Below are 22,552 nucleotides of genomic sequence, written 5' to 3'. Positions count from 1 at the left end.
TCTTGTTCTTGCTTTTATTTCTACCCCCACCCTTATGTTAGGGTGTGTTTCCACTGAACTGCCGTTCCATACCTCAAAAAGAAAAACGGAACCCTTATAGGATCACTTTGTTGTCTGTCTGTCTGTCTGTCTGTCCGTCGTGTCTGTCAATAAAACCTATACATATATGTTTCAATTTTCAAAGTAAGATAACTATACCACGTGGGGTATCATATGAAAGGGCTTTACCTGTACATTCTAAAACAGATTTTTATTTATTTTTATGCATAATAGTTTTTGATGTATCATGCAAAATGTTGGAAAAAATACCCGAGTACGGAACCCTCAGTGCGCGAGTCTGACTCGCACTTGGCCGGCTTTTTTTCTCATTGAAAATGTTACAATAAAACAAGCTATCTAATTCTAATAACTGTTCAGATCATGCACGAGATTTTCAGTCGACCAAGATTTTTGAAAGACGATATCATCAGTGATTACGTCATCGGTCATGTATCAATAATAATCGGATCGAATCACATCACACTTATCACACTAATATTATGAAGGCGAAAGTTTGTATGTGTGTGTATGTGTGTGTTTGTGTGTGTGTGTGTATGTTTGTTACTCCTTCACGCAAAAACTACTGGACGGATTGAGCTGAAATTTAGAAAGAATGGAGATAGATTAACTCTGGATTAGCACATAGGCTACTTTTTATCCCGATTATTTAAATCAATGAGTTCCCACGGGATTTTTAAAAAAACTACATCCACGCGAACGAAGTCGCGAGCATCAGCTAGTTTGTAATACTATGTCCGCTCCTCTCCGCTGTTAACAGGGCTCTCTCCGTCACTCGTTTCATACAATCGTAGTTCCAATTTCATTTGAATATTAAGCAACCAAAGTCCATGAAATTTTGCAGACATATTCTAGAAACTAATATCTATGTCTGTGGTTTTCCAGATTTCTGTTAAAATATTCGGTTTCAAAGTTACGCGGTCTTAAAATTTTCATACAAATCTTGGAACCCCTGTAATTTTAAAATTACATATTTTTAGAAAAATCTAAAACACCACAGACACAGATATTAGTTTCTAGAATATGTCTGCAAAATTTCATGGACTTTGGTTGCTTAATATTCAAATGAAATTGGAACTACGATTGTATGAAACGAGTGGAAACGAGTGACGGAGAGAGCCCTGTTAAGTAATGTACTTAAGCAAAACGTCAAGAAACATTTTGAAAAATAAAAACTAGATTTAGAAGTCATAATTTATTAAAAAAAAAAATGAGTATAAATATGTATTTACAATAATTTATCTACATAATATAAGTTGCTAATAATCCGTAAAAAATTAGTTCTCACGCGCCATTTTAACTTTCTGTGTCAAACATGTCAAAAGTACGACTTTACTCCTTATTTTAAAGATGAAACCGTAGTTTTTTTTTAAAGAATATTAGCCATGCTAATTATGACTAATCTCCCCTTTCCCCTCCAATTAAGCGTAAAGCTTGTGCCAGGAGTGGGTACGACAATAGTGCAACGAGTGGGGTTTGAACCGCCGACCTTTCGGAATTCAGTCCGGTCCTCAACCGTTGAGCTGTCGAGGCTCTTGATATGACAGTTGACCTAGAAAATTAATTATGGCACGTGAGAAGTCATTTTGTACGGACTTTTTTTTTCTCGTCTGGCTTTACAAAGATTAGCCAATGTCAAGTCTGTAGTTATTTGTAACAAGTTAGTTAAACTATACAAGTATGGACCCCGTCTGTGCCGGCGCTCGCCGACACACGCACGGCACCCCCTTAGAGCGCTTCCCAGTCAGTTTTAACAAAAAAAAAACACTCCAAAGAGGCAGAGCACGCCCGCCAACCGCCAGCTAACACCAACACAGACGAAGTCCTTTGTACGGACTATAGCGGTGATAGCATTGATAGTCTAGCCAAACCACAGACTATAAATAACGCTTAAAACTAAAAATGGCGACGACGCAACAAAGATGGCGCCGCTACGTATTGGCGCGCACTCCTTCTCCAGCCAATCGTAATCTGCGGTTAGGTTGCGTGCCTTTAAAATCGGCCCCAAAGTTGCTAACACTCTAGCGTGGTAGCTGTTTAGGTATCTTATCTGAAAATAAAATTAGTATGAATAACTAGCTGATACCCGCGACTTCGTTCGCGTGGATGTAGGTTTTTTAAAATTCCCGTGGGAACTCTTTGATTTTCCGAGATAAAAAGTAGCCTATGTGCTAATCCAGGCTATAATCTATCTCCATTCTAAATTTCAGCCCAATCCGTCCAGTAGTTTTTGCGTGAAGGAGTAACAAACATACACACACACACACACACACACACACACACACACACACACACACACATACAAACTTTCTCCTTTATAATATTAGTGTGATTATTTTCAGTGGTGCTTAAGCGTTAATGCGTAAAAAGACTTCTCACGCGCCATTTGATCTTTGTGTCAACAAGTGTAAATTATAAATTTATAACACCTCCGACAAGTGAAGGTTACAGTAACTAGAAAAGAGCTGATAACTTTCAAACGGCTGAACCGATTTTCTTGGATTATAGCTAAGAACACTCTCGATCAAGCCACCTTTCAAACAAAAAAAACTAGCTACGATGCAACACAGATACACACGTCAAACTTATATAACACCGCTTTTTGGGTCGAGGATTAAAAATAAAATGTCAAAAGTAAGTAACCAAACCGCAAGACGTCGGGCGAGTTTCCATCCTTATGTCGTTGACATTCCATCTACACACACGAAACGTTTTGCGTCTTCATTCCTCATACGCATGGCTAAGGTTTGGAATACTCTTCCGCGATCTGTGTTTCCTGCCAATTACAATCCGGGTATCTTTAAAACAAGAGTGAATAGGCACCTTCTAGGTAAACGCGTCCCATCTTAGACCACATCATCACTTTCCATCAGGTGTGATTGTGGTCAAGCGCTTACCTATCACACTAATATTATAAAGGCGAAAGTTTGTATGTGTGTGTGTGTGTGTGTGTGTGTATGTTTGTTACTCCTTCACGCAAAAACCACTGGACGGATTTGGCTGAAATTCGGAATGGAGGTAGATAATATCCTGGATTAGCACATAGGCTACTTTTTATCCCGGAAAATCAAAGAGTTCCCACGGGAATTTTAAAAAACCTACATCCACGCGAACGAAGTCGCGGGTATCAGCTAGTAGTGAATAAAAAAAAAGCACGATTCTGGTCAAGTACAAGTCGGACTCTATAATATTAGTAGGATTGATCAAAAACGTTGTTACCTCGTCATTATTCAGCAGCTTGACGTCAAGACAGGCAGTCTGATGCGGCGCCAGCGATATCGTACGGAACCCCACCGCGCCGCGCCCGTCGAAGTCGCCCACCATCCCATCCGCCTGAAACAAAGAACGAAAAGAAAAGAAAAAACCGGCCAAATGCGTGTCGGACTAGCGAGCTAGTGATCTATACTAATATTATAAAGAGGAAACCTTTGTATTTTTGTATGTTTGTATTGAATAGGCTCAAAAACTACTGGACCGATTTCAAAATTTCTTTTACCATTACTTAGAGGGATTCTTCCGAATCCGTATAGGCTATATTTTATCCCGGAACACCCGTGCGAAGCCGGGGCGGGTCGCTAGTATATTATAAAATACAAAAATGTTTCTACCAGTGTCCCGTTATCACTCGCCCGATGTGCCCCAAACCCGTTTCATTAGAAAGGCAATAATGCGAAGACGGTTTTAGACCAATAACAAGCCGAGTGCGAGTCAGACTAGCTCACTGGGGGGTTCCGTACTCGGGTATTTTTTCCGACATTTTGCACGATAAATCAAAAACTATTATGCATAAAAATACATAAAAATCTATAGGTCTCCCTTTATGATACCCAACTTGGTATAGTTATCTTACTTTGAAAAATGAAAATACTAAGTAATTATTTGTTCGTAAACACAGTTTTTTTTTTGTGATGTTACCAAAAATTCACGGTTTCTGGATTTTTCATTTACTTGTGCTATAAGACCTACCTACCTGCCAAATTTCATGATTCTAGGTCAACGGGAAGTACCCCATAGGTTCTCTTGACAGACGCGACAGACGGACGGATAACAAAGTGATCTTATAAGGGCTCCTTTTTTCCTTTTGAGGTACGGAACCCTAAAAAATCATTATATATTTTTAAATTTTACTTTTAAATGCCACTTCCCCGACCATTTTAGCTATTACTTACAAAAATATGGTCTGCAGTTCTATTATTGATCTCTATAACTTCTACCAGATCCTCGTGCCGTATTCCATACTCCCCCACTTCGTAGTAACCGGGCTCTGTTAATAAAACAAATGCATTAAAATCTACGCAAGGTGGAAGCGAAGCGAGCGCTAATTATGTCATTAGTTCCAAAAAAAACTGTAAAATAGATTGGAAACCAATATTAATTATAGTCCTATAAAATGACTTCTCACGCGCCAAAAGACTTATCACTCCGAGACAGTCCCCAAATCTTCCCCCAATACCGCCATGTCGAGTCCCTTAAGGCCCCTATGTTGAGGCCCCCTTATAAGCAAGCGCTTGACCACAATCACACCTGATGGAAAGTGATGATGTGGTCTAAGATGGGGCGCGCTTACCTAGAAGAAGGTGCCTATTCACTCTTGTTTTAAAGATACCCGGATTGTAATTGGTAGGACACAGATCGCGGAAGAGAATTCCAAACCTTAGCCATGCATATGAGGAATGAAGACGCAAAACGTGTCGTGCGTGTAGGTGGAATGTCGACGACATAAGGATGGAAACTCGCCCGACGTCTTGCGGTTCGGTGGTAAAATGGTGAAGAGGGGACAAGATCGAAAAGTTCCTGTGCACACTCTCCAAAATATCCATACTAATATTATAAATGCGAAAGTGTGTCTGTCTGTCTGTCTGCTACGTTTTCACGGCCCAACCGCTGAACCGATTTTAATGAAATTTGGTACAGACTTAGGATACATACCGGGGAAGGACATGAACCGGGTTTTAATGAAACCGAAATCCACGCGGGTGAAGCCGCGGGCATCCTCTAGTATTCTATAAAACACAGACAAGCCGGCAACCTTACTCACCATTGCTAAAGATCATCCCAGGTACAATCCCCGGGTCGCCAGACATAAGCGCGGCGCCTATCCCGGACGGTCCTTCATGAACGTTCAGGAAATGTCCCACGCCATGTCCCGTGCCATGCGCGTAGTTTAATCCCACATCCCACAGCGCTTTGCGCGCTAGCGTCTCCAGGATGTTGCCCTAGAATAAAAAAACTGGTGTAGAGATTTTGAAGGGCAGGGAGTGATGAAGTGTGAACGCATAGTACCTACTCTGTGACAATGTCATTGTATAAAATATGTTCTGTGGCAACTGTCAATCCTTTCTCTTGTTGGCTACGTCCGAATAAATTGCTGTCTGTCATAGTGTTATTTTATTTAAATAATATAATATTTCTTAATTCAACAAAATAGTTCCTTCAGGGAGGTCTATATAGCGTCGTCTTAGAGTGAAAACCTCGGGAATGCATTTTTGCTCAAATTTATTTTATTGCGTTTCTAGGAAGGAAACCTCGCAACGCACATCCTGCTCTGACTAATTTGTTCATTCGATACTCGTAACGCCATCTATGACATTAAATGAGAAACTCGTAAATACTCGCTTCTGTTAGTTACAGCACGCAGTTTTTTCTTCCTCCTGAAAAGTTACTTCTTTTACATTTACGAGGTTTTCACTCTAAGCCGTCGATAGGTTTCCTTGACAGACACGATAGACGGACAGACAAACAGACAGACAGACAATAAAGTGATCCTATGAGGGTTCCCTTACCCCTTTCGAGCCCTAAAAACCAGCAGATCCGTACTTTGGTGGCCATTTTCGGCGGTAGTGACGTTTGAACGTTTCTTTCAAACAAGTGTAAATTAAAAATTCAAAACACCCCGACAAGTGAAGGTTGCAGTAACTAAAAAAGAACTTTCAAATGGCTGAACCGATTATCTTGGATTATAGCTAAGAACACTCTCGATCAAGCCACCTTTGAAACAAAAAAAACTAGATAAATTAAAATCGGTTCATTAGTTTAGGAGCTACGATGCCACAGACAGATACACAGATACACACATCAAACTTATAACACCCCTCTTTTTGGGTCGGGGGTTAAAAAAGATCTGAGTTACTTACAAGTCATATCCTAAAAAAAAAATCTTACGATGATTAAATTAACGGATAGTACTTATATAAGTGCGCAAAACGTTTAAAAACTATAAGTACAACTACTCTTCTAAAGTGGAAAAAATAACAAAAAAATCAATCGTACAGTAGTTCCTCTGGGAAACACAGCAGTTCCAAGCAATATCTGTCCCTTCAGCACCCTCGTGAAGGCGAGGCGCTGCGCAGGAGTGGGAGACGAGCTCATGTGCCTTGTGCGAGTTATGTCTGTTGTGCCATCCCTGGAAATATACCAAACATAAGTCCATGACCACTCCAGATTTCACAGGCATTTTCACTTTGGTGAGACTTTTGGTTTGACCACGCATGTTTGAATAAATCAGCAAAAAACCGTCGAGTTTCTTTCTGGTTCTTTTCGATAAGAACGGCATTCCAAACCAGTGGTAAATTATTTTGACAATTCAAAAGCACTCGTAAAAGTTTACTTGAATAAAAGATATTTTTATTTATTTATTTAGAGATCCTACGGTCGCCGTCGACTGAGTTGCCGAGCGACTAGTCCGCTGTGCATGACGGGTCATACAGTAGTTCCTCTGGGGAACACAGCAGTTTCGAGTAATATCTGCCCCTTCAGCACCCTCGTGAAGGCGAGGCGCTGCGAAGGAGTGGGAGACGAGCTCATGTGCCTCGTGCGAGTTATGTCTGTTGTGCCATCCCTGGGAATATGAATTAGTTGATGACCATTTCAGATTTCGCGGCCATTTTTTGGAAATATAGCAAACATAAGTCCATGACCATTTCAGATTTCGCGGGCATTTTATGGAAATATAGCAAACATAAGTTCATGACCATTTCAGATTTCGCGGGCATTTTTTGGAAATATAGCAAACATAAGTCCATGACCACTTCAGATTTCGCGCGCATTTTTTTGGAAATATAGCAAACATAAGTCCATGACCATTTCAGATTTCGCGGGCATTTTTTGGAAATATAGCAAACATAAGTCCATGACCACTTCAGATTTCGCGCGCATTTTTTTGGAAATATAGCAAACATAAGTCCATGACCATTTCAGATTTCGCGGGCATTTTTTGGAAATATAGCAAACATAAGTCCATGACCACTTCAGATTTCGCGGGCATTTTTACTTTGGTGAGACTTTCTGTTTGACCACGCATGTTTGAATTAACCAGCATTAATGGAAATAAATTAAGTTGATGGCCACTTCAGATTTCACGGACATTTTTTTTTTCTCAGAAAGTTGTAACAATAAAGAGAAAGAGAAAGAAAAAGTGGACAGGAAAGCACTTATCTCTATAAGAGATCTCTACCAGTGCCCCTTGGCAGTGCGAGAGATTGTAAAGGGAGTAGAATAAGGACATTTTCAATAATGCGACCACATAGTATGAATAATGCACGAAAAATCTATGCAGCTATGCAGTATTAAAGTTGTAAATTATTTAGGTAAGCTATTAAGGGCCATATTCGTTGCCAGCCGGTGTTGATTGTAGGTATTTTATGCGCAAGTAGGCAAGTATCCATCCACTGGCGCGCTTACGTATGCGCTGTGAGAGTCCGACACAATATGGATGCAACCCATGCGGACAAAATTTTGGGGTTTTGCAAGTAATAATAATTTATTTTATTTTGGTAAAACAAGAACGATTAGTAAATATAGTAATAACTCACATGTATTGTCCTCCGGAGTCAACAAGTAGCATATAGTCTCGCTGTATGACCTTCTGTGGACCCTCGCGAGAGGGTTTGTAGTGGATGATGGCGCCGTTTTCCCCCGCGCCAGCTATCGTGGCAAAAGACGGACCTCTGTATAGATTTTCCTCACTGTAAAATAAAAAATGAAACGTTGAGCAAATAAAAGTAACGCCCTTCAGTTTTATTTATGTTTATAGTTTGTGTGTCTGTGTGTATGTTTGTTACTCTTCTACGCAAAAACCACTGGACAGATTTGGCTGTTTGGAATGGAGATAGCTTATACGATGGATTAACACATAGGCTACTTTTTATCCCCGAAAATTAAAGAGTTCCCACAAAATTTTAAAAACCCTCTACTCACATAAGCTAACAGGCTGACTAGGCACCGTAACAGGCTTGCGACTCCTACGCTCCTCAGGAAGATCCAAAAGTCTATGTGGGAATGGGTATAATAATATTTTATAGCAAAACTCCACACTCAATTTTGGACTTGCCTTTACACAAGTTTAAAAAATCTATTAAAACTATGCTCCTGAGAAAAGCATATTATACAATCGAAGATTATGTAAATGATAGAAGAGCGTGGATTTGACCTGCAGCTCGCTCCAGCAATGCGCAGGACTTCAATTACTTTTATACATGGCATAATATTGTATATCAAATCTTTGAAAAGAGCAACCGCCGAGTTTCTTGCTGGACCTTCTCGGTAAGACAGGCATTCCGAACCAGTGGTAGATGCTCTTGACGATTCAAAAGTACTTGTAAAAGTCTAATTGAATAAAAATATTTTGAATTTGAATTTGAAATAAATAGCTAGGTAAATATAAAAAAGCACACTAACCCCCGAAGCTCATCCAGTTTGTCTACAACGTCTATCTCCGTGACGTTGACGCCGGCCGCCACTTGCTCGTGTACCCAACGCAAAAATCGCACCACCGCTATACCGTCCTTGATGTGAGCCGATGTAAACCCCTAAAAGACCATATTTGAACTAATCCATCCTAATATTATAAATGCGAAAGTGTGTCTGTCTATCTGTCTGCTACCTTTTCACGGCCCAACAGTTTAACCGATTCTGACGTTTGGTACAGAGTTAGCTTATATGGCATATTATTATTGTAAATTGAACAGTTGAAAAGAGCAACCGCCGAGTTCCTTGCTGGTTTTTTGCGGTAGGAACGGCATTCCGAACCAGTGGCAAATTATTTTGACGATTCTATTCTACTTGATAATTCAAAAATAGGTACTTGTAAAAGTTGTATTGAATAAAATATACTCTATTATATTCATTTACCCGTAATTCAACATCATTTTTAACGCATTTCATAAGCGCAACCGGTGATACTGTCGACAAAGTGTTTATTGCGTTATTCTGGAAAAAAAAACAATGCTTTAATTGGAAATAAATATGTACATCATTTATTTTTACGTAGCTGTATTAATTATTTTGTGCTTACAGTTTCTGCTGCTAAGTAAATGGCGTGGCTACCATCACGCGATAGCCAAATTGTGTTGCCAGGCTGCAATTCATTCTGAAAGAGCCATACAACACTATAATAACACTATTAAGATTATGAACAACCACTAAAAGAAGCAACGTATAAAACGTTAAATGTACACAAAATATGGGTTTCAAAATTTTCAGAATACATAATATGAATATTTACTTATAATTCTAAAAATAATAAATACAAATTAATAAAAACACAACTTACAAAAGTTGATATCATTTAATTTAAACATATAATATACCTACGTAAAAGACTTCGGATTTAAAGATAACCAGTTTAGCTTTGATGACTATCAGTTTATGGACAACCACTTTTTATTTCGTGACCATTTTCCAAAATTAAAGTAGTGTAGTAGACTTAAATATTAGAACAAAATAGCAATACGCATAGAAACTTTTCTTTCTATAATTGTTATTTTAAGAAAACTTACCGCCATATTCCTCAAATACTGAAATATTTGGCCGTAACGCTGAATTTCAACGTGAGTCCCTTCGGATTGTAAGTGCTGTTGTATATCTGATGAGAGCTGTCCGTCGCCCCAGAATAGAATTACATTGTTGGTTTGCTGAAAAAACGTTATCATTCTTTACAAAAGAATGTGTACATCTTAAAAATACCTAAGGGCCAGAGCTAATACGAAGTGAAGTAGAACCAAATATTTTTGATAACAACTTAAATTCAGAAATCTTTGAAAAGAGCAACCACCGAGTTTCTTGCTGGTTCTTCTCGGTAGGAAAGGCATTCCGAACCAGTGGTAGATGCTCTTGACGATTCAAAAGTACTTGTAAAAGTCTAATTGAATAAAAATATTTTATATTTGAAAAAAAGAAACTTGAATTTAAATTTTGCTATATGCGCAAATAAATAAACTATAATCAAGAATGAGGCGGCACCTTGGCTGCAATCCATTCCGGTATGCGTTTACTTTTAATATTTCGGTTAAAAATGTGTACTTTTTTAATTTATGAAAGATAAAAATAACTAAACTTTTTTCGATAAGTAATTTAGTTGATGAATAATAACAATTGAGAAAATGTCTTAGCTAAGTGCATGTGATGTAGTTTTCATAAAGTAATTATTAATCTTAAACAATAAACTAATATCCAATTCATTTAGAGCTAAAATCATACCACGTCAGCTCTTATGACCAGATAAGCGAAAAATACTGGATTGTATGGGATGTCTGTACCACGGAGATTCAGAGTATCTGAAATAGATAAAAAAATAGGATTTAAAACCTTAGATTAAGGATTGGTTACCGATTGAAGACCTATCCTTAATCTAAGTTTAAAACGCTGTCTTCAATATTTTGTTATTTGTACCTATTGTATCTACGTATTAGTAGTATCACACTTCACACTAATATTATAAAGGCGAAAGTTTGTATGTGTGTGTGTGTGTGTGTGTGTGTGTGTGTGTGTGTGTGTGTGTGTGTGTGTGTGTGTATATGTTTGTTACTCCTTCACGCAAAAACTACTGGACGGATTTGGCTGAAATTTGAAATGGAGATAGATAATATCCAGGATTAGCACATAGGCTACTTTTTATCCCGGAAAATCAAAGAGTTCCCACGGGAATTTAAAAAAACCTACATCCACGCGAACGAAGTCGCGGGCATCAGCTAGTGTTCTATATGATTGAAATCTATTTATTGTTCACTAAACTATTAATTTTACACTGATCGCGAGCGATTTACTTTTTCCGATAACTATTTCCCAACTCTGAAAATATTTAGCAGGTCTTCATCAAATGTAAATAAATAGGCACAACCTTTCAAATGAAAAAGAAATTGAAATTGGTTCATAACCGAAGTCACTAAGTAAAACCACCAACCACAACTTTAGAAGAACAATTCACGTGAGTTCCACACATGCATTGTTTTTCTAAAGTTGTCTTAAAAAGACATATTTTGAAAGTTTTTTTTGGAAATTGTTTGTTTTTTGTTGATAATGCTTTTAAAATTTTAGATTTCTGAACGAGATCGTGGAAAACTTACAAGCAATATCATCTAAAGAGGTCAATACAAGCGCGGCTGCGTTTCGCTCCCGGATTTGTCTGAGAAGCTCCGATATTTTATCACTCGATACTCTACCTGAAAAGGACAAGCATAAAAACTCAATAAAAAAGTGCCTTCTAGACTCATCACCTATAATAGATTTTTACAAAAAAATACTTAGTTAGACTTTGAAAGCACTGAAAAGCATCTAAACTAGTAAAGAAAAACTTGTACTTATTAGCACGTGAGCAAACGAGACAGTCAATATCAGTCAATATCATACGTAAGAAAGTACTTACCAGTAAATCCAACACCAAGTGGTATAAGTGGATTATTTGGTCGTGGTGGTGGAGCATCCCCTATATTAACCCTTGCTGCATCGACTATGTTCTCGGACACTGCTAATAGAGTCACATTGTTTGGTAGCAAGGCACTCTGAAATTAAAATGACCACTTTTGATTTCGTGCCTGACCATTTTACATTTCTTGCTAAAATTCACACTAATAAACAACAATATAACTAAAATTCTATTAAAAGCCGCTTCCGCAGATTCTGTAAACTACATGCTATGCACGTCATTTAGGATGATCTTGCCTGCAATATTTGTTTAATAACTTAAAATTTAAAAAAACCCCCGACACAAAAACCTCTATAAGAAAACTAGAAAAGAGCTGATAACTTTAAAACGGCTGAACCGGTTTTCGATTATAGCTAAGAACACTCTCGATCAAGCCACCTTTCAAACAAAAAAAAAACTAAATTAAAATCGGTTCATTAGTTTAGGAGCTACGATGCCACATACAGATACACACGTCAAACTTATAACACCCCTCTTTTTGGGTCGGGGGTTAAAAAATAGATTGGTAAAGAATAGTTTTGCAAACATGTGAATCTCACACGTAAAATAGTTTCTCGATACATTTCATTAATCGTCAACACAGTTAATTTTTTTGTAAAAAAAAAAATTGACCAAATTTTGTTCAAATTGGATTTATTATTTCTAACTAACCAATTTCTTAAAACAGACAAATTTTCAAAAACCAACATCGTATCATCTGTGTTATGATTTTAAATAAGCAATCTTGTTTGTAATTTTTGCGACCACTTTCAGTTTGGTGACCATTTTCTATTTTTCGAGCAAAATATGGTCACCAAGACTAAATGCTAATAGGATTCAGTAATTAATACTAAATAAATTAAGTAATAAAATTAATACTACCTAATCTTAATTATTACCTCTAACGAAGTCCAGGCAGAGCGCGTGTAGGTAGTGGGATCGATTCCCACCACTGAACCTCTGGGCATATTCTGTGCTAACCAATTCTGAAGTGATAGATCAGTGCCTGAAACATCCATATTCCATACCAATAAGTATTATAAATGCGAAAGTGTGTCTGTCTGTCTGTCTTTCACGGCCCAAAAGTTTAACTGATTTTAAAGAAAGGTACAGAGTTAGCTTACATTCCGGGGACGGACATAGGCTACTTTATCCCGGAAAATCAAAGAGTTCCCGCGGGATTCTTAAAGGCCCATCAATTTAACCGATTGGTATGTTTGGTATAAAGGTACCTAGCTTGCATCCCGGAAATCGCATCAAATAGGCAACTTTTTATCCCGGAAAAGCAGAGTTCCCACGGGATCCTTATAGGCCCATCTGTTTAACCGATTTATATGAAATTTGGTACAGACGTAGATTGCATCCCGGACATAGATATAGGCAACTTTTTATCCCGGAAAGTCAGAGTTGCCATGAAATTTTTAAAAACCTAAATAAACGCAGACGAAGTGCAGCTGTTCAGTGTTTAAAAACCATAGCAAGGATCACGCGATCAGGTCTTGTCTCACCTTGTCTCATTAAAGTCCACACAGTGGTGTCAACTTCAATCTCGAACTGTGTGAAGTATCGACCGTCTGTCCACACCAGCGCGTGGTGCTGTGTCACCAGGGCGGTGCCTGATGAGCCCGACAGGCCTGACAGCCATTCGCGTCGGGCATCTGATGGCGCTATGTACTGGGACTGGAAAGTATACGAATGCATAATGTCGCGAGCGAAGCGAGTGCAATTTTTTTAGATAAGTCACCTAGTTACCTACTATTATTAAAAAGATTTTATTTATTTATTCTGATACAAGTTAGCCCTTGACTGCAATCTCACCTGGTGGTAAGTGAAAATGGAGTCGAAGGTGGAAGCGGGCTAACTTGGAACGGGTATGACAGTTTCATGTTAGGTTCCCTTGATAGGTTTCTACGCGGCATCGTACCGGAATGCTAAACCGCTTAAGGAAAGATTTGTTTGTTTATTTGTCTGCCCGTCTGTCTGTCCGTCCATCTGTCCGTCCGTATGTCCGTTCGTTCATTCCGCGTAAAAGCGCGTATAAGTTAGCGTAGTGTGGGACGCCCTCCAGCACGATGGACCGACGATATAAAGCGGCTGGCGGGAAGTGGCTGGATGAGGAAGGCTGAGGACCGGGTGTGGTGGCGCTCTATAGGGAAGGCCTATGTCCAACAGTGGATGTCCACAGGCTGATGATGATAATAGTCGAACTTACGTTATGTGCGTCAGCGGTAGGCACTACAAATGCGTCAACGCTCGTTGTATTCATCACCTGACGAACCGCTTTCAGTCGTTCCAGACTGGTTTGTCTATTCACTTTAGTGATTGTTGATCCCGCTGCAAAAATATTTAGGTAGTCCATGTAAAATAACTTCTCGCGCACCATTTCTAGGATTCCGTACCTCAAAAGGAAAAACGGAACCCTTATAGGATCACTTTGTTGTCTGTCTGTCTATCCGTCCGTCCGTGCGTCGTGTCTGCCAAGAAAACCTATAGGGTATTGGATAGAATCAGGCGTTACTTTGCGGAAGTTCATGTTTAGCAAGAAACAGTTAAAAATTATTTTGCTATAATCCGCCAACAGAAAAAATCTGTATGGTCAAACATGCAGTTACAAGCTAAGCACCGCTTACCTCCTCAACCAAGCAATAAAGCCAAGTTCCCAAGCAAGCACTGCCACCACCACTCACATGCACCACCACACAAGACTTTTCCACTGCTCTCGACGCACGTTTCGCCCCGACACCGGAGCATCCTCATCTCCTCCATCCTGAGGTACTACCTATAGGGTACTTCCCGTTGACCTAGAATCATGAAACTTGGCAGGTAGAAGGTCTTATAGCACAAGTGAAGGAATAAATCTGAAAACCGTGAATTTGTGGTTACATCACGGAAAACAAATTAAAATGTGTTTTAATTTTCAAAGTAAGATAACTATACCAAGTGGAGTATCATATGAAAGAACTTTACCTACTTGTATATTCTAAAATAGATTTTTTTATAACGTAATAGTTTTTGATTTATCGTGCAAAATGTCGGAAAAAACACCCGAGTACGGAATCCTCGATGCGAGAGTCTGACTCGCACTTGGCCGGTTTTTTAATTCAGATACACGCACACAAAGGAATCATGTGAATCACAGTGATCCTATAAGGGTTCGGTTTTTCCTTTTGAGGTAAGGAACCCTAAAAAGGTATCTTCTTCTGGGAAATGGACTTACCATAAATTGGTGTATCGTTTTCCCCATAGTGGACATAGTCGTAACTTGGAGGCACAGAACCGATTACTAAGCTATGGGTTGCCAAGCTACAAAAAGAAACATTTGTAACTAAATAGGTAGGTATAACTTTTTTCCGCGAGAAAAAATTCGTCATGGATACCACCGGCCACGGGGGAGTTTTTAGTTGGTAGCTGAGTCCGATATAAATCGGACTCCTACCGACTAAAAACCTCACGAAGTTCCATCCCACCGCTGATGGCGGAGTAACGAGGCGTTGCCGGTCTCTTGTGCTCCGGCAACGCCTCGTTACTCCGCCAGCGGATGTCCGCCTCAGCAGACCCGCCACTGGGACACTACGTGCCCCCAAACACCGTTAGAGGCCCCCGTGTCCATCACCCACAGGTCCTCTCGAGGGCTAGGGTTCGCGGGAGGGGCGATCCCCTTTCCACCTTCCCTATCCTCAACATTTCCCTACATTCAGGGTGCCTTTCCACCAGAGATGTGCTATGCAGCTATGCTGCGAAGATGGGAAATCTATGCTACGAAAATATATGATCGTTTCCACCAATACTAAGGGTGAGATCTATAGAGCGCGCTCTGCCTTTGCTTAGACTTAAGACAGAGTTAAAACGAGACAGAGCTATATCTCTCACATAAATCTGTCTCGTTTTAATTCAATCTTAAGTCAGAGCAAAGTCAAAGTGCGCTTTATAGATTTCAGCCTAAGCTATGTAGCTGTGCGAGGAAGATGCGCTATGAAGATGCGCCGCCGCAAAGTAGCTGCGCGAGAAAGATGCGCATACTGTAGGTATTCCGCTCTGCACCACTGTCGACGGCCCATAGCACTGCATCCATAGCACGCATCCTTCCACATAAAGAACATATCTTAGTTGAATCCGTTTCAACAAGTGCTAAGCTATGTGCACCAATGAATATGATTGGTGGATATCAAACGCATCCATAGCAACGTAGCGTAGCACATCTCTGGTGGAAAAGCAGCCTAAAGGTGCTAGAATAGCGACCTCGCACCAGAAAGCGTTGAAGGACCTCCCACGAAGTGGTAAGACGACATCAAACGAGTCTGTGGAGCTACTTGATGGTGGCGGTGCGTACCGTAGAATAGAATAGAATAGATTTTTATTTAAATAGACTTTTACAAGTGCTCTTTAATCGTCAAATAATTTACCACTGTAGCGTGTGAAAGTCCCAACAAGACACGTAAAAAAAAATTAAATACTTAGGTATACTTACAATAAGTATAAAACACGTGCGCACATTTTGTTACTATCGAAAATAGGATTGAATTATGAGGCACACGATTATATCGTTCAAATCTTATCAAATATACCCTATTGTTTTGATAAAATATGGTTTAGATATGTATTACGTACTAGAGGAAGCCCGCGGCTTCGCCCGCGTGAATTTCAGTTTTTTAAAATCCCGTAGGAACTCTTTGATTTTCCGGGATAAAAAGTAGCCTATGTCCTTCCCGGGGATGTAGCCCATGTCTGTACCAAATTTCATCAAAATCGGTTCAGCGGTTGGGCCGTGAAAACGTAGCAGACAGACAGACAGACAGAAACACTTTCGTATTTATAATATTAGTATGGATGTAGGTAGGAAAATTTGACCAACGACCTCTATTACTATCAACACACTAGATGGGTTATTCCAATCACGGGCTCGCTTTTAGGATTCTGTAGTATGTAATTCAAAAAAAAATTCAAAATCCATACTAATATTATAAATGCGTAAGTGTGTCTGTCTGTCTGTCTGCTACGTTTTCACGGCCCAACCACTGAGCCGATTTTAAATTTGGTACAAACTTGGGATACATCCCGGGGAAGGACATAAGCTACTTTTTATCCTGGAAAATTGAAGAGTTCCTACGGGATAAAAAAAACCTACATCAACGCGGACGAAGTCGCGGGCATCGGCTAGTGTTAAATACAAATACTTAAAGATAAACCTATATTGTGACCCATAAAGATGAGATTACATGAACAATTTAGTAGGTACTTAATTAGATAATACATATACCTACCTCGTATGACTTGATCAACCCATTGCTGGCTCACTACTGAGCCCGGGTCTCTTCTCAGAGTGAGAAGGGTTTAGGCCATAGTCTGCCGCGCTGGCCCGATGTGGATTGGCAGACTTCACAAAACTAGTTGATCCTAACTAGAATCTAGATGGTTCTACACTTCAAAACTTACTGTACCTTTAAGGGGCAAGCGACGGGTCTGCCCGCGAAATTCAAATTTAATTTGGTTTTTCGCAATTTGTAAACTAATCCAGTCCAGTCCAGGGTCCAGTTTAAGAAATTAGCTCTAGTATCAACTGTAACTCACAAATTAGTAGATACTAGAGCTAATTTCTTAAACTGGACCCTTTCAAGTAAAGATTTTTATATAAATAGGTGGGGATGATACTGTTACTGTCGCAAATAGAATGCCATAAGCCTACGTTGTCGTATTAGTTTACAAATTGCGAAAAACCCATCGATGTATATGGATTAGCCTTTCCCATACAATTCCGTCCGCAAAAATACACTTGAATCTTACGTCATCGTCATTGACAAAGTCAAGAGACTTTTGCAAATTCTCTTGACTTTTTGAGCGCGTTTTTTATCTTCGAAGGGCCCATCCATATACATCGATGGAAAAACCAAATAAAATTGGAATTTCGCGGGCAGACCCGTCAAGACTGAAAAGGTTATCTTAGGCTGACATCATCACTTGTTAACAGGTCTGATTGCAGCCAAGCGCTAGTCTAAAAATTAAAGAAAAAAATAGCCCCAGCTTCGCTCGTGTAATTTCTAAAAAACCTTTTTTTGAAGGTTTTACTACCACCGCGTTTTTTTTAAATAAAGAATATAATAATAAATAATAATAAATTTTATTGAGCAAAACATAAACACATCAACACACAAATTTAAACACTGTTGAACAATGTACTAAGACTAGATTATTATACAATATAAGCCATGCTACTGACTAATACTCCCCTTTCCCCTTCAATTAAGCGTAAAGCTTGTGCCAGAGTGGGTACGACAATAGTGAAACGGGTGGGGTTTGAACCGCCGACCTTTCGGAATTTAGTCCGCTCCTCTACCGTTGAGCTATCGAGGCTCAACATATTATGAAGAATACATTTTGATGAAGTTTTAAAAGTAAAAGGTTTGCAAATAAAACACAATATCCCGTAATATACATTTTTAATGTACCTAATGGTTATACAAGTGAAATGATTTAATTTAAATTAAACTTAAAGTAGGTAAAATAACATTACTGGATGTTTCTTTAAATAAGAAGAATAAGATTTCATTCGTTGCAACTTCAAAAACTTAACTTCACGATCTGAAAAAAAAGGTAAAAAGTATTATTCTCAAATCTTAACAGGGCTCTCTCCGTCACTCGCTTCATACAATCGTAGTTCCAATATCATTTGAATATTAAGCAACCAAAGTCCATGAAATTTTGCAGACATATTCTAGAAACTAATATCTGTGCCGGTGGTGTTTTAGATTTTTCTAAAAATATGTAGTTTTAAAATTACAGGGGCATAATTCACATACAAAGATTTGTATGTGAATTTTTAAGACCGCGTAACTTTGAAACCGAATATTTTAACAGAAATCTGGAAAACCAAAGACATAGATATTAGTTTCTAGAATATGTCTGCCAAATTTCATGGACTTTGGTTGCTTAGTATTCAAATGAAATTTCAACTACGTTTGTATGAAGCGAGTGACGGAGAGACCCCTCTTAAATCTTATATATATGAAGACTACCCAATCTTTTCTTTCTGATCGAAAATTATGTATATCTAGTCTAATCTTGCTGGTTCTTCTCGGTAGGAAAGGCATTCCGAACCAGTGGTAGATGCTTTTGACGATTCAAAAGTACTTGTAAAAGTCTAATTGAATAAAAATATTTTGGACAAGAGGATGCGCGCAGCTTTTTAATTCCGTGGGAACTCTTTGATTTTCCGGGATAAAAAGTAGCCTATGTCCTTCCCCGGGATATATACCAAGTCTGCACCGAATTTCATTAAAATCAGTTCAGCGGTTGGGCTGTGAAAACGTAGCAGACAGACCGACAGACAGACAGACAGAAAGACTGACAGACAGACACACTTTCGCATTTATAATATAAGTATGGATATGGATTTTGAATTTTGCATTTTGAATTACCGAATATATTATGTATACAAGAGTTAATATAGTCCAATATTAACATTTTTTGGAGCCTGTGCCAATGTGAAGTCACAAAGCTTAAACTTAGAAAATCTTCACAAATTAGGGTTAAATTATACCTGGAAATGGGCGAGCATTCTTTTTCTAACCATTCGTAGTCTTCTTTCAGGCCGCGTTCCATCAAAAGTGGCCCAAGAGTTTTGAAAACTCTCTCGTGGTAGGCATTAAGATAGTTCAGCTGAAACATATAAACAATTATTGAAATGTACTGATATACAAACAATGTTATAATTGCTTGCAGTCGGGTAATTTTGTAACACTGCAGATTATCGGAGCATGTGCAAGTTGTGGAACCAAACATAATTCTCTAATCAAACGAGTTGTTTTAACACCAGTATTAATTTTTCTTGAATCCTCTACAAAAGAATTGTCTGTGCACACCTTTGATAACATTATGGAGAACTCTAGACACGCAGGTTTCCTCACGATGTTTTCCTTCACTGCTAAAGCAAGTAATATTTGATTGCATAAAACGCACATAGCCCCCAAAGGTGCGTGCGTGCCCGGGATCGAATCTACGACCTTCCGTTCTATATCTTGATAATATAATTACCTCAAAATCAGTCAAAAGTTCTTGGTTGATACATATCTGGTGATGGGGCACCAAAGTTATAGTGTTGAAACCTAACACGCCACGGCCGTCATAGTCACTGATTAAATCCGCAGCCTGAAAAAAAAACTTTTAATCACATTTCGAAATAGTAAACATTAGTTTATTTCCACGTTTAGGTCTTTAGAACAATTTAGGTTCAAACCAATTCTTTATTTGTGTAAAATTAAGTCATGTGGACACTTTTCGATTTTCCAGAATAAAAAGTACCTTGACACAAGCTATCTAACTGTCTTTCGATTCATCTAAACTGTGACAGACAGACAGAACTTTCGCACTTATAATATTAATATACTATGGATTTAGGCTATTTATTGATTTATCTTAGTTTCTTGAAAAATGTCTTACCCTAGGATGTTTGGTCTCTTTTGTGACGGCAATAGTTTCTACCAAGTCTTCGTGTCTTATGCCGAATTCACCCACTTTGTAGTAACCCGGCTCTGAAAAAATATACCTAACATTACTAGTAATTCTACGTAGGAGTGCTACTGAGATCTTAGATCAAGTATACTAAAATGTTATGATTGCTTGCGGTCAGGTCATTTTGTAACAGACTGCAGATTTGCACCATGTGAAAGTTGAACAATAAAACACAATTCGCTAATACACACAGGATAGACAAACAGATAGACACACTATCCCTTTAATAATATTAGTATGGATTTGCTGTTATATCCACTTACCGTTGCTCAGGATCTGTCCAGGTTTTAAGCCTGGGTCATGCGGATAGGGTCTCCAGGATATGCCACTTGGACCCTCATGCACGTTGAGGAAGTGACCCACGCCGTGTCCCGTGCCATGCGCGTAATCCAGTCCCACGTCCCATAGCGCTTTTCGCGCAAAACTGTCAAGCACGTTGCCCTGATAACAACCCGTGTGAAAACGACACATATATTAGAACGTAATGTGTGACAGAGACAACACATAGCGCACTGGACTCTCCAGCACGTTGCACTCATGATACAATCCCAGAGTGAACACGACGCATATTCTATTAGGAGACAATATTAACATGGTAACGAACTATGTGATAATTGCTTGCAATTGGGTCATTATGCAACACACTGCACTGAAAATTTGGGATGTATCATAAATGTGGCAGATACATCTCTACAGGAAGAGTATTTTTGTTTCGCACTTTTCGCTTAAATTTTTTTCTGTATCAAAGCCAAAAAAAAATCTTTGATTGTTATGTATTCTATCTCACTGTCAAATTGAAAGGTAAAATTCCACTAACCAGGTACTTATATCTTATAAGTCTTGCAAAAGTTTTTTCTCATGGAAGGATTCGGTAACCCTTGATATGAAATTAGGGAAATTTCCCACCGAGCGGTGTTGTGCTCGGTAGCGCCAGCTGAGCCAACGGTTGTGCGTTGAAACTTCTATATATAGTGCAATTTAATAAACGCTCCGTCAATGCGATTGAAAGTTGCGTGTTTCTCCTTGAGTTTCCAATTAAGCTACCCGTGCTGCCATCTAGGCCGTGGTTCGAGAGTTATCAGGCTAGGGTTCGCGCATCGAGCGTTGTTGACTGATTGAATTTAGAAGCGACATCTTCTTACGAATGTGGCAACCGCTACAAAATGATAAACTCCCCCTCGAAATCAATTACTAGCTACGGCCATGTATACGAAATAATGTTTTTATTATACGACATAAATACATAATATTACCTTCACTCCCTTCGGGTATAGTGCACTGCCTACAGAAATCTGTCCTTTTAAGACGCGGGTGAATGCATCCTTCTGGAAGGGCGTCGGTTCACCCATGTGCCTTGTTCGAGTTATGTCAGTTGTTCCATCCCTGCGTGAAAAAAAGGTTTTAGACCTCAAGAATGACATAGGCTACAAACTCATCTGGTAGATTTACACCTATACTCCTTCTTGGTTACCACGTTTCTTTTTTAGACTGTACCACCACTTACCATCAGGTGAGATTTCGCTTAAACGCATATAAAAATACAAGAAATAACGAGTATCTTTTTTACCTATAAAATGTTATCATTATCACACATAATAGTGTTAGTATAAAAAATTAGTAAGTAAAAGACACAAAAATAAACTGGGTTTGCCGGTGTCAAACACTGCACATTTTAGTAACAGTGCATTTGTAATGACGTGCATTCTATACAACAAGCTGCCTGAAACAATTTTAAATATTAATAATTACCAAAAATTTAAAAGGACCTTACAAGAATACTTAGTAGACAAGGCGTACTACACCATTCAAGAATACGCCAATAGACATAAAGCATAATAAGTGTTACGTTTCTCTTTATTTTTATTTTTCTCTCCTTTGTTACAATAATAATTTCCAATTTCCATTTATTGTCATTCATGTTATCAATATAATTATGAAATATGTTGCCTATTGCACACCACTATAATGGTAAATACACTGTAACCTTAAACTTTTGTACCACCTATTGTAAAACGTGTATTTGCAATAAATTAATTATGATTATGATTATGATTATGATTAGTATGTGCCTGTCTAGCAGACAATCGTTGAAATGCTAAAACGAAGTTCTTACTTGTATTGTCCACCAGAGTCCAGTAGAAACATATCCGTAGACCGGATGTCCCTTTGCGGTCCATCCCGGGACGGGCTGTAATGGATAATGGCACCGTTTTCACCCGCGCCCGGGATACTTTCGAAAGATGCACCCATGAAGTCTTTTTCATCTCTGTGAAAGTAGTTTTCCAATTTCTGCATTTTTAATTTAAAAAA

At 38.8% G+C, this 22,552-nt stretch overlaps 2 protein-coding genes across 4 annotated transcripts in view; both read right to left on the bottom strand.

The window, feature by feature from the left end:
- Positions 1–1,878: 1,878 nt before the first annotated feature.
- LOC123879632 (xaa-Pro aminopeptidase ApepP-like) lies at positions 1,879–16,256 on the bottom strand. Its single transcript, XM_045927432.1, has 18 exons — positions 16,206–16,256; positions 14,955–15,040; positions 13,950–14,071; positions 13,246–13,417; positions 12,637–12,743; positions 11,699–11,834; positions 11,400–11,495; positions 10,534–10,610; positions 9,834–9,968; positions 9,350–9,424; positions 9,187–9,264; positions 8,734–8,864; positions 7,869–8,021; positions 6,763–6,895; positions 5,096–5,273; positions 4,227–4,321; positions 3,277–3,390; positions 1,879–2,107 (listed from the first exon to the last, which is right to left on the bottom strand). Exons 1-18 carry the CDS (start codon positions 16,229–16,231, stop codon positions 1,919–1,921), a joined length of 2,103 nt encoding a protein of 700 aa, XP_045783388.1. The 5' UTR covers positions 16,232–16,256; the 3' UTR covers positions 1,879–1,918.
- LOC123879634 (xaa-Pro aminopeptidase ApepP-like) overlaps positions 8,248–22,552 on the bottom strand; it is a 32,288-nt gene continuing 17,983 nt past the window's right edge. For 2 of the 3 annotated variants that reach the window (XM_045927438.1, XM_045927439.1), the window contains 7 exons: positions 22,356–22,508; positions 21,496–21,625; positions 20,506–20,683; positions 20,171–20,262; positions 19,766–19,879; positions 19,272–19,390; positions 18,166–18,313 (listed from right to left, as the gene is read on the bottom strand). In XM_045927438.1, coding sequence (XP_045783394.1) covers positions 18,307–18,313; positions 19,272–19,390; positions 19,766–19,879; positions 20,171–20,262; positions 20,506–20,683; positions 21,496–21,625; positions 22,356–22,508 — 793 coding nt within the window. In that variant the 3' untranslated portion in view covers positions 18,166–18,306. Of the gene's footprint in view, positions 8,259–18,165; positions 18,314–19,271; positions 19,391–19,765; positions 19,880–20,170; positions 20,263–20,505; positions 20,684–21,495; positions 21,626–22,355; positions 22,509–22,552 lie in introns of those variants that run through there. The other variant, XM_045927437.1, reaches the window with a different exon arrangement.

The sequence above is a fragment of the Maniola jurtina genome, chromosome 28 (genome assembly GCF_905333055.1).
Source record: "Maniola jurtina chromosome 28, ilManJurt1.1, whole genome shotgun sequence".
Taxonomy (NCBI): Eukaryota; Metazoa; Arthropoda; class Insecta; order Lepidoptera; family Nymphalidae; genus Maniola; species Maniola jurtina.
This window is presented reverse-complemented; position numbering and strand designations above follow the sequence as displayed.

Coding starts and splice junctions, on each gene's coding strand:
- LOC123879632 (XM_045927432.1), bottom strand. CDS start 16,231: ATGTGCGCACGTGTTTTATACTTATT. Junction 9,265..9,349: donor TTTACTTAGCAGCAGAAACT/GTAAGCACAAAA, acceptor TTTTTTTTCCAG/AATAACGCAATAAACACTTT. Junction 2,108..3,276: donor AGCTGCTGAATAATGACGAG/GTAACAACGTTT, acceptor TTTTATTTTCAG/ATAAGATACCTAAACAGCTA.